General features: G+C 36.7%; 1 protein-coding gene across 1 annotated transcript; it reads right to left on the bottom strand.

Moving 5' to 3' along the window:
• Nucleotides 1-4576: 4576 nt before the first annotated feature.
• LOC121946181 (cholecystokinin-like) lies at nucleotides 4577-9313 on the bottom strand. The gene is made up of 4 exons (XM_042490651.2): nucleotides 9209-9313; nucleotides 6712-6791; nucleotides 5769-5958; nucleotides 4577-5197 (listed from the first exon to the last, which is right to left on the bottom strand). The coding sequence occupies exons 1-4, from the start codon at nucleotides 9222-9224 to the stop codon at nucleotides 5058-5060; spliced, it is 426 nt and encodes a 141-aa protein (XP_042346585.2). The 5' UTR covers nucleotides 9225-9313; the 3' UTR covers nucleotides 4577-5057.
• Nucleotides 9314-11805: the final 2492 nt, after the last annotated feature.

The raw sequence follows: 11805 nt of genomic DNA on the forward strand, positions 1-11805 counted from the left end.
TAGTGATTTTTATTTCTGTCTTGCAAAATTGAGTGTCAGATTATTATGATTTTTTTAAAATCTTTATTTAACCAGGAAGTCTCTGTTTTCTGAAGGAGAAAATACAATAATCAAACACAGAGGAGATGAAAACTAGTTGTAAGTGTACTTTTCTGTGTGTCCATGTGGGTGTAGTAAAGAGCAAATTATTATGATCATGCAAGAAAGATGCTAGAAAATAATATCTTTTTCTTTTCTTTCAGGAGAGTCAACCTCTTGATATTGTCCATGACCATTTGATGTCACAGTGCTCCTGCATGTGCCTCAGGTGCACTTTGTCTTAATGCAACATCAGAATAGATTAGACATAACTGTAATAATGAGTCAGGCTCCCAGCCTAATTGCAGCATATTTCCCTCTCCGCTCTTTACTATAGCTCTTGAATTGTCTATCTGCTCTTTTATCATATTCATCGTCGATGTAAATGCTCGAGTGTACCAAAAGCATTACAGATATGTTTTGGGGATTTATTTTTTTCCGATCATCTGTGTGTCATGGTCTCTCGTGTTTGAGCTGTTGGTCTTTGTGTCTGTGTGGTCTGATCCATCCGAAACGAGACAGTGAGTGTGACATAGTGGGAAATTGCAAGTGTCTTCTTTCTGTCTGTCTCCTATAGCAGCAGAGTAAATATGAACCACTTGAGCTCTTGTATAAGAGCTTCACATACAGACAGACAGTAAACATGACTATTATGTGTTTCGGACAGCAGGATTATTACATATTAGCAGATGTCATTCTTCTAGCTGTGCATTGTGTTTTGTGTGTGTGTGTGTGTGTGTGTGTGTGTGTGTGTGTGTGTGTGTGTGTGTGTGTGTGTGTGTGTGTGTGTGTTAGACAGACACACAGTGTCCTTGGTTTATCTGCTATATGTCAAGTGTAGATAAGTATTTTCAAAGATTAGTACATGTTGTGTGTAAATTGTGCTGATGAAGAAATTTTGAGCAAGGATTAAAAATATTTGATACTGTATGTAAGTACAATTGCTCAAGCGCTGTACATATAAATTTGAAACACCTTAACCTTATTTGAGCATTTTCCTTTGATGCAACTTCATTTTCCACCCAATTAGCATGATTTAGGATCAACTTTAATTTAATTTCTTCTTAAACCACTTTTAAGAAAAATGACAATAAATCTACCTTGTACCTTCTATTCTTTCTCAGAGGAAAAGATTAATTAATTTAAATAAAAGGGACTATTCACAGTTTAAAACATAAATGTCACCATTTGATGCACATACCAGGTTATAGTTTAGAGCTTATTTGCATCTGCAGTCCCTCAGCAGGTCAAAAAAGAAGACACAGCACAATAACATCATAATATAAGTTGTACAAAACAACAACAACAAAAATACACAGACAAGACAAATAATACACACAATAGCTCATTATATAAAATGATGCAAAGAAGACATGAGACAGACAATGCAATATAACACTAAATAAAAAGCACATCACACACAAACACAATAAACAGCTGCACACAGCAGCATGTTACCAGTGATTGCTTGTTAAAATTAAAACAAGGTATAAAGTCCAGATTTCAGGATCAGTGAGAACAGAGCTGAGCAGTTTTAAATTGTCATTTCCTATCTACTCCACTGCATTCGTTTGACAGCTTACATTTTTTAGATTACAAGTTTTCATACCTTTCAGGTCATGAAAATTATGAATCTCCAGATGTAGTGTTCTGTATTTATTAAGATAACTTTACTTCCTCAGAAGCTAAGCTGGAAAATGCACCCTCATAAATGTGGAAAATACTGTTTTTGTGACACCAAAAGTTGATTTTTTTTAGTGATATGTTGTTTTCACAGGGCAGCACAATGGCAAACATATGGTAATGTAAAATATGATTTATTGCTGTAGATTAAACTACCCAACAGTAATGTTAATCCGTAAAGTAAAAAATCAGATAATTTAGTTTATCATATACTGCTATTTCCAAAAGAAATCTAATATAAATGAGTGAATGTTCTTCTGTTGGCCTAATATTCAGTCCAGAGTATTGGAGACCATATTTACTTGGTATTGTTTGGGATCTTTAATTTGCATTTAGAACAGCTCAGATTATTATGGAATGGAATCAAATGTAGCCGATTTTTCAGCAAAACATTAGTTCTCTGTGAACTCTACTCAGGTTTAGTATAATAAAAATAGTTATCAAGATTATTAATGCTGTTTATGCCAAATTCCTACCCTGCCTATGTTATGTAACTTAAAAATATTATAAGTTCGGTCATTTTTGCCTCTTTTTAGGTGGCAGGATTGAAAATGAGTCATCCTCAGCATTTGTTGTGTACAGTTTCAGAATGATGAATACAGCTGCAGAACAATTGGATATACTGATTGATTGATTGATTTGTTTATTTAAGTGTCATGCACTTTATTTATTTATTTATTTTTTTTTTGGCAAATATGTTTTCCACAAGTTAGTTTTGCTAATAATACATACTTTTACTTGTTTACCTCTAAATTTTGAATGCAGGACTTACTTGTAGTGGAGTTTTTTGACTATGTTTTGGCACTTTTTCCTATCTGATTGCTTCTTCCACAATTGGACTCTGAACTGTTTTTTTTTTTTTTTCTTTTTTGTGTTGTGCAGCAATAAGTGTGTCTTGCTTCGTGAAAAGATGCTTGATGGAACAGTTTATCTCCTGCATGTAAACCACTTAGATAATACACTCAGCGGATGAAGGGATTAATTTATAACAAGCAAGGAGGCGTGAGTCCAGTTGAGTGTGATTTCAGAAAACTGGTTCATTATTGCAAGTGATAATCCTGGGAAAGTCTGATCAATGTAAACAATAGATAATGCTATAGATAGATACTGCTGATACTGTCCTGGCTTTTTGTAGGAAGCCCTGGTGAATTACGCCAAATTCTCATGTAGAGGAACACCCGTAGACAGACATGGCAGGCGGAGACCACATGAAATTCTTGGGATCATCCCACCAACTGTGCTTTTGAAACATAATAACTATAATATCCCAAAGAGAAAGCATTTGCATTTCTTGCTGATGTAAGAGGAGAATGGAGCTTTATTTTGAATTTCATATGATCTGAAAGTTGGTAGAAACATCTTATTTATCACAGAGACTTAACCTTTAAGAGCGAATACATACATAATCTTCCAAAAAAAAAGAACAAAACCCTTCTACTATTCATATCTACAGTACTTGTAATCCCGATTTCTGCCACCGAGGTCCATTACGTAATGATGGGGAGACTCGCAAGCATCTTATATACAGGAGGCAACACTTTGTGCTTTCTAAGAAATATATTGTGCTTTTCACACTGCACAGTTTTTGGGTTCCCCTCAGGGGCTGGGGTGAAAGGTTGGTGCTGTTTTAGCCCCAATTCTTCCAGTTCTTACTGACTCCATACTGTAACTGTAATTTGTTGTTGTATTATACTGTTTTCGTTGCAGGAGGTTTGATATGAAAATACTTCTGTCCAATTGTGTATAGTTGAAGTGAGTAAAAGCTCTGGGCTAATTATCTGAATGCATTCAAGGATATAGACTTGAAATTCTTTTGATCCAATTTGCCAAAGACGCCTACATGGCTCATCAAGGTCCAAATCAAGGCCTTTAATACATTCTGAATTTTGAGAAAAAATTAGACACAGAAGTGATTTTTTTAAACAACATCATTTTGACTGCTGAAACACTGTAATCAGGGCTGAAATTTATATATAAAGGAACAGGTTTTGCTGTATGGGCAGTTATGTTTGCTCCTCCAAATGAGTTTAAAATCTATTGGAAATTAATCCATTCAAGAAACCTTTCGTTCAATGTTGCACAAGACTTAGAAGCAAATGTCTGCTGAGCTGGTAAAATAACTTTGTTTTTGAGTCGTTTTGTTCTTACAGTATAGGTCTGTTGATATTCTGTTTTTCCCTTAGGGACTGTATTTTATTTATATGGTCAGTAAAGGTAGTAAGGGTAGGGAGGTAGCTGCTCATGACCCACCCCAGAGCAACAAGTACGTTCCTTAAGCCTCCCTGAGTGACTGGGGGAAAATACATGACCCTCCCTTTACCTTAAACAACCATATTATACCACAGTTTCTGGCTGAGAAATTGTGTTATTTGGGAGATTTTTAAAGAAAACATGTCCTTTATACCCACTTGCAGCTTTAGGGGTTTAAACAAATACAAAATATGATCATTTTAAGTAAAATGTCTCTACTCCATCTCCAGTGCTTAAAAAAATGATTTGAAATGCCTCCCCTGTTTTGCTCCCCTCATAAATAATAGACAGTCTCCCTATTATCAAAAAAACATGAAAAAAACACCAACAATGAATTCAAATATTCTAACAAATAGTAGCCAACACCTTAATTATCCCATAGACCTCCATTATTGTCCAAAAACTAATAATGCCCATCAATGAGTCACACTGTTGCACTGTGGAATGTTCCTAAATTACCATGAACACACACACTGTGGTTTATCTCTAACTATTTCCATCTATTAGAGTGATGTTTTTTCCAAATACTCATTTTCCCAGCTGTTATTAAATCACAGAGTCTTGGTAAAGGTTAAAGCAGATATGTGTTTTTAATGATTCATGTCTTCAATAGAAACAATATGGGCTTCAGGCTGAGAGCCACATACAAGAGAGAAGTCAAAGTATTGAGAGATAGACTAACGCACTGTTGGTTTTTATTTTTTTAAAGAATTTCCTGACAATAAGAACAATTTAGAACATCGCCAGCCTTAATGTCAACTTTTGTGTTTACATACAGTTGTGACATACTGCAGGGAGCGGTTTGGAAAGTGCTCTGAACTTCAGCCATGAGATTCAAGGGTCCACAGATTTCAGGATGTGTCCTTTTTGGGATATTTTCTTTCCTGTCTGCTTAAATATTATGACGCTAAACTCACTCAGGTATCCAGTCAGTCAGCCCTTGGTTACAGTAAGTGCAGTGTGAAAAGGGCTCATTACATTTGTGGGCTTTTATTGGCGGTGATGGGGGTTGTAACTCAGGTTTCAGCAGAAGCAAGCCATTGCCTTTAGGAGGAGTATTCGTACTCCTCTGCACTGCGTCTTCCAAAGTCCATCCAGCCAGTGTAGTCTCTGTCCTTTATCCTGTGGCCGGGGGCTAGACCGCTGGCTCTGCTATTGAGGGAGGATCTGGTGTGGTAGGGAGAGCCTGGAGGAGACAGAGAAGTACACTCGTCACACTTTATGATGCTGATGATGTGATGGGAACAACAAGATGTCATTTCGTTTGGCAAAAATGGGATTACAGTGCACATTTTTCTGACTGTACAGTATAATGAAAACTCTGAATGAGGATGTTGAAGTAACACGTGCTGACTTGTTTTGTTTCTCTGTGTGTCTCAATAGGACCAGTGAGCTCAGCAGGTCTCCCAGTCACACAGTGTTGACTATAAAGAGAAACAGGGACACACAGTGACAGAGAGAGCAGAGAGGCGTTGGAGGAGGAGGTAACGAGGAGGAGGTATGGAAAGATGGAGGGAGGAGAGAGAGAAAGCTGGAGGGAGGCAGGAAAATGCCAGATGGTGGGACTGAGACTCAGCGTGAGTGACGGCAGATTTTCCAGATGGATGGATGGATGTTGGGAAGATAGAAATAACAAGACCAGGAGCGAGATAAGACGAGAGGAATGTTGTGTGTAATGAGGTGAGAGGACTAAAGGGTAAGCCTTTCGCTCCAGTTACACTCTCTATCCATCTCATGTTGTACGAGCGACGGCTCACCTTTCCTGGAGATGAGTCTGGCCAGTAGCTGGCTCAGGCTGTTCCGGGCATCTGCGTCTTCCTGGGGTTGGTTGTAGTTGGCCAGGTGCCCTGAGGGGGGCGCCGGAGCTGAGCGGGCCTGGCGTGTGTGGTGGGGTGAGGGGGGAGGCAGGCTGTCTGACACAAGAGCCTTACCCTCAGCTTTCTGTGACTGTAGAGGGTGAGAGAAAAGCATGAGGAGGGATGACGAATAGGTCTAAAATAAATTAAAAAATAATGTGTATACATGTCCCATAAATTGCAAGAAATTAGTTAAAGGTGATTAGATAATTACCTTAAAATTAGATTGAAAAAAGGAGGTTGAATTATGAGGAAATTTAAAAAAAAAAAAAAATGAAAATGATATTTATGATTATACTTATGTCACAAAAATATATAATAAAATATATATAAAACACATAAATACTTTCAGTATTTAACTTAACTTAACTTGGCCTAGTAATGTTTTAAGCTGCTTGTTGCCATCTCTCCATGTTTTTGAAAGAAATCAAACAGGCTCAGGTTTCAAAGGTTTATGCAGCAACCTCTACTGATTAGAAACCAAAGACATTTTTGTGGACTGCGTTTGTACATGTTTTGTACTCAATGAATCAATGAATCAATCAGCTATATCTATTGTATATGAAGAAATCTATGCAGACATATTTCAGAACACCTCTGAAGTAGCTATGTATTACCTGTAGTTGTATTTGCTAGTGAGGACGTTTTTGTATAGTGAGTACATTTTGGGCATGCCTTGTTTCTTTGAAGCTCTGTCCTAGGTGTAGGTTAAGGTTAGGGTTTGGGTTGGGCTTAGGCATTTAGTTGTGATGGATAAGGGGCACAGGAATGCATTATGTGAGAGAGGGTCCCCACAAAGACAGAAGTACAAGAGTGTGTGTGATTGTGTTTGTGTATGCTTTACCATGGACTGTGAGGGCAGACTCAGGGAACCGTTGGACAGCGCAGCCAGGATAACACACACACAGATACCTACATTCATGACTGGCCGGAGAAAGAGAGATGGGGAGGGGATCAAATATAACAAAGTTAGAAGAAATCCACAAAACCTAATGTGGTCATTTTCCTCTTCATTGTCTCTCTGCTGCTCATTCTTCTTTTGTATTGTTTCCCTTCAGCTCATTAAAAATGTGCTTCCGTGTTCGAAAAAATCACTGGCTATGTGGCTTTTACAGAAAGCAGCAATAAATCATTTCACCTTCACTGTAGAACAGTGGTGGCGTTGAGAGAGGGATTAACCTTTGATGGTTCCACTGGAACCTGAGGCGAACATCATTTTGTATTTCTTACACACTATATGTTCGCCCTGTCACATAGTGGCAGAGCAATTTAGTGTTTAACACACACAGGCAGAGTTGGTGTGTGGCGTAGTTGAGATGAATGTACACTGTCAGCATAGGCAGAATCCCAAAGGAAAACAAACCAATTATCTCTAAATCTTTCTTTTGCTCTTTGTGCTGTTTTTTTAACACAGTTCACATGACAATAAATGTAAACATGATGGCACTGACTGAATGAATTAAATTAATTTCTCCTTTTTCTTTATTCTCTTGCTTATATAAATAACTCAAAGTATTGATAAATAAACAGAGGGAGCAAAATCTTTCTTGATGCTCTCATCCTTTTGTAATCTGCTGTTTATCTATTTATTTAATGAACATAAATTGTAGATTTGACATTATTTTTTCTATAGAAGAGGAGCTCCATATTAGTGCAAAAGGAAAAAAAAAACATAAAAGGTGACATATTACATTATATTACATTTGTCAGACTGATCTGCTAATTTTCTATCACCACATTTATCTTGGAGCCAGGCGAAACAGCATATTAGTTGTGATGAGTGATGCTTTATGCCAGAACATTATTCCAGTGCAAATCATCCAATTAGATAAAACCAACAACACCAGTCGCTCTGAGGCTTTCAATCTCTAATAATTCAAAATCCACTCTCTCTGTCTGTCTCGATGTTTCTGTTATAGCAAATTGCACTCCGCGGACTTCTGTGGCTACATTTGTTTATGGTTACTTGGGGGGTTTACTCAGTTGCTCCCTCTTTTTTTGTCTTCTCAGTTTTTGAATTCTCTCTCCCCATATATATACATATATACATACATACATACATACATACATACATATGTATATATATATATATATTGTCTTCTCATTTTTTGAATTCTCTCTCTCTCTCTCTCTCTCTCTATATATATATATATATATATATATATATATATATATATATATATATATATATATATATGTATGTATATAGAGAGAGGGAGAGAATTTTGCTGCGCTTATGCATCAGAAAGCACAAAAAGAGGAGAGTATAACACTGAGCTCCACCAGGCAAAGTATCATGGCAGCTAGTTTTTTATTTGTTGAAGTGAATATTTCAACAAATAACTTTAATGCATATGGAGTTTTAAGTTATTTGTCCTCTAGTTATCATTCACTGGACATGATGATTTTACACATTATCAATTCTCCTCATCAACATTGAGTACAGCATATTAAAATCAAATCTAAATTCGATTTAAAACTTGTAGTTTTAAATCAAATTATACTGAAAAATGATATCTGTGTAATTTTATCAGTGTGCCTCAATACAACAGGTCATATGAATAATTGTGTTAAAACTGACACAGTGGTGGTGTAAACAGCCATTCTTTTAATGCTAATATAATTCCTCTTTGCAGCTGGTCATTGTCTCTAATTCATTATTCAATGAGCTGGTAATGATGTGGTACTGTAATGCGTGTGAAAGCCCTCTCTGTCTTTTCCTCTACTGGCCTCAGAAAAAAAACGAACAAAGAAAAAAAAAAAGAAAAAATCATTATTCAAAACATCATCATGGTCTATTAATGTACAGAGATTAATATTTCTTCTTGAAATTTTGCCTCTTTTGGACACTAATTAGCATATATCCCCTTACTTTTATCAATGATTAAAAACAAGAGATTTTGTCTTCATGCGAAACTTAAGAGAAGAAACAAAATTCCTATTTTATAATCCAGCTACTTGCACACTCAGATTATAAGATTATTTTGCCCAGTTAACAATTGTTATTGGCCATCTACATTTTATGCAATTCGAATACGTATGTGTTCCTTTTACATCAGTGAACTAGAGAAACTGGGATAAAGTATGAAGTAATTGCTAAAGGTTTAAAAATAAATGGAAAAATGACTAAAAGTAAATTTAAAAACAATACACCTCTTTCTCTTAACTTTCCAAATTAAATGTATAATTTCTGTATTGAAGTTGTGATAAATGAAGGAAATACAAAATAAATTATTAAAAAAGAAGAAGAATATGCCTTTAAAGAACCTCTAATTTGTCCCCCTACAACAGAAAAACCTGAACTAATGACACGGATTTCAAAATCATTATTTTCTTCTTACCTGCAGTTGTTTGCATGGACCAGAAGGTGCAGAGTCTGAAGATGCTGAGCTTTGCTCCTCCAGTGTTCAGGCTGTGAGTGAGTGTGCAAGAGATGCGGCCATGGTTTATACAGATACACAGGAAGGGGGAGGGGCCTGTACACATGGGAGGAGCCTGCTACTGGCGCAGAAACTGACGACACTGACGTAATTGAGGATGCAAACGTGCACGCATACTGCAAACGCACAAACGCATTTGCACACACAAACACACTAAACTATGTGGGGGTAAAAAGGGTCATGACACAGGTGAAAGCTTTAATTGTGTCACTTTCTCTTCACCTACCTGTGTGTGTGAAACAAAAGATGAACACACACACGCACACACACTTCTCAAAGTTCTGGCTTTTTAAATCAGTGAAAAGAGAAGCTGAATGTTTTTTAAAAGTAAAATGCAATGCTGCTTGTCTGAGCTTCTAAGTGGCGCACACACACACACACACACACACACAGAGTCAAAGACAAACTGACAGATGGACAGATGTGAATAAACTGAGACAGAGAGGTGGAGATGTACTGAGGTATAAGAGGGAAGAAATTAAAGAGAAAAGAATATCTCGTGTGACTTTGTAACATATGCATATGTAGATGTACAGAGAAAAAGTTGCTGAAAAAACAGTCGATTGTGTTCAGGCCTTTCGCTCTCATAGAGCAGGAGCAACATGCAATTCAGTGCCCTTGCAATTTCAGAAAGGGCGAAATGACTCTGTTTGATCAAAACCAGGGACATAGTTTAGGTATGACAGGCCATTACAGTTTCATAAAGGAAATTTCTCTCTAGTGCTTTCTTTTGTTCATACCACCGCTGATCACTGATGGAGCTCTGACGAAATTATCCCAAAGTGACCACAGGCATGTTAGAAAATAAATGCTGCTGATAGAGTTTAGAGAAAAAAAAATCTTGCTTTTCATCCAGAAAGATCAAAGATTTCTCAGTTTCATTACTCACGTTATTGTTTGTTTGATATATAATGTGGTCTTTATATTTGCTCTGAATATCATAATCTATGGTGACACTTTATATCTTACATGTATGATATGTCATGTATTTTGCTATGTAGCTTCTAACAGGCTACATCAAACACAGATCTACTACATATAATGGGTATAAATTATGTAGGTGGGTTTTTATATTTTTTATGTCCGATGGCTGATGATAGAAACTGGTTTAAATTTGAACCAAAGGACATTTTCAAACAGACATTCAGTGATTACAGTCTGATGCAAAGACTGATTGGCCTTCATACACTATATGGTATAAGCCACACACTGGAGTAATAAGACAAAGTGGCAATGCTTTTGTTTGTCAAAAAGATGTCTTTAGTTTAATGTTGTTTCTCTTTTAGCCATGATTTAACCCTTTATTAAAAAAATGAAAAAATGCTGCATTTCATTTCAGTTGGCGGATTATGAGACAATGGGCCCCTGAGTGTAGATTTACAAAGGGGCCCACCATGTCAACTCTGGGCACACAGACTTAGTGGAAATTTTGCATCTCTTTGTGGTCGTTACACATATTTTTGCGGCTTTGTGTCTCTTTGTAGTCACCTTTTGTCTCCTTGTGGTTGATATGTCATTTCTAGTCTTTGGGTCTCCCAGGTAATTTTGTGTCTCTTCTGAGATAATGCTATGTGTATTTTGTCATTTTGTGCCGCACTGTTGTAATTTTTACGTGTCCTTGTGGTCTTTTGTGTCTCTTTGTAGTTATTTTGAATATTTTTCTGGTTGATATATGTTAGTTTGAATGATATTTTACATGTAAAGGCCTGAGGAGGGCCCCTTGACACATATTTCTGGGCCTGCACCGAGTAGACCCATTCAGTTATACATTCAGAGAGCAGTTTGACAATTTTGCTCCTATCAGACAGATTTTTCTAATTAGTTTTGGGATAATACAGTGCAACAATTACCATTTATTGAGGCCATGTGTTGACTCTACTGGTGTGCTGTTGTCACGTAACAAATTCATTAAGCAGAGAAGGAGAATTACCACAGGCATTTAAAAATAAGCATTAAGTTAGAATAGCTTAAAATGCTATCAAAGCTGAACATATTGTGTGTTTTAAGATGTGGAAATGCCACCTCATTGTTTTTTTTTGGTGTTTTTTGTTTGTTTTTTGGGTTTTATAGTTGATTGTGAGGTTTTTGGATCAGGTAGTGATGCAGTATGATATGAGAACATCATGACTTGCATACAGAGCTGGGTTGTACTGAGTGGCAGATACTTTCTGAGAAGTCCAAAGCAGTTAAGATTTGCTTTAACTTTTTTGCAGCTATTACTCACTTCATCTCAGATGTGAGTCTAAGATGATTCATTAGTACTTGACATTGTCAACCTCACAGATAACCTCACTGAAGCTTAAAGGGATGGATAAGCTTTTAAGTCTCTGTTCAGGCTAAAGTATCAACTTATCAGTGACTGACTTCTTTTAACACATCATTAAGCATTACCTCTGCAGTGTGCTTACCACAACATTCAAATCATAAAACTATGTGTGGAAAAAATAATCAGTCAAATAGAGCTGGAGGTCTGTTACACATCATGTCGAGTGGAGACA

The sequence above is a fragment of the Plectropomus leopardus genome, chromosome 11 (genome assembly GCF_026936395.1).
Source record: "Plectropomus leopardus strain MGB_pleo_1.0 chromosome 11, ASM2693639v1, whole genome shotgun sequence".
NCBI lineage: Eukaryota > Metazoa > Chordata > Actinopteri > Perciformes > Serranidae > Plectropomus > Plectropomus leopardus.

Excerpts from the sequence above, each read along its gene's own strand:
- LOC121946181 (XM_042490651.2), bottom strand. Across the intron at positions 5,959-6,711 it reads GTCTGCCCTCACAGTCCATG|TCACAGAAAGCTGAGGGTAA; the intron begins GTAAAGCATACA and ends CACCCTCTACAG. Across the intron at positions 5,198-5,768 it reads CAGACTCATCTCCAGGAAAG|GCTCTCCCTACCACACCAGA; the intron begins GTGAGCCGTCGC and ends TGTCTCCTCCAG.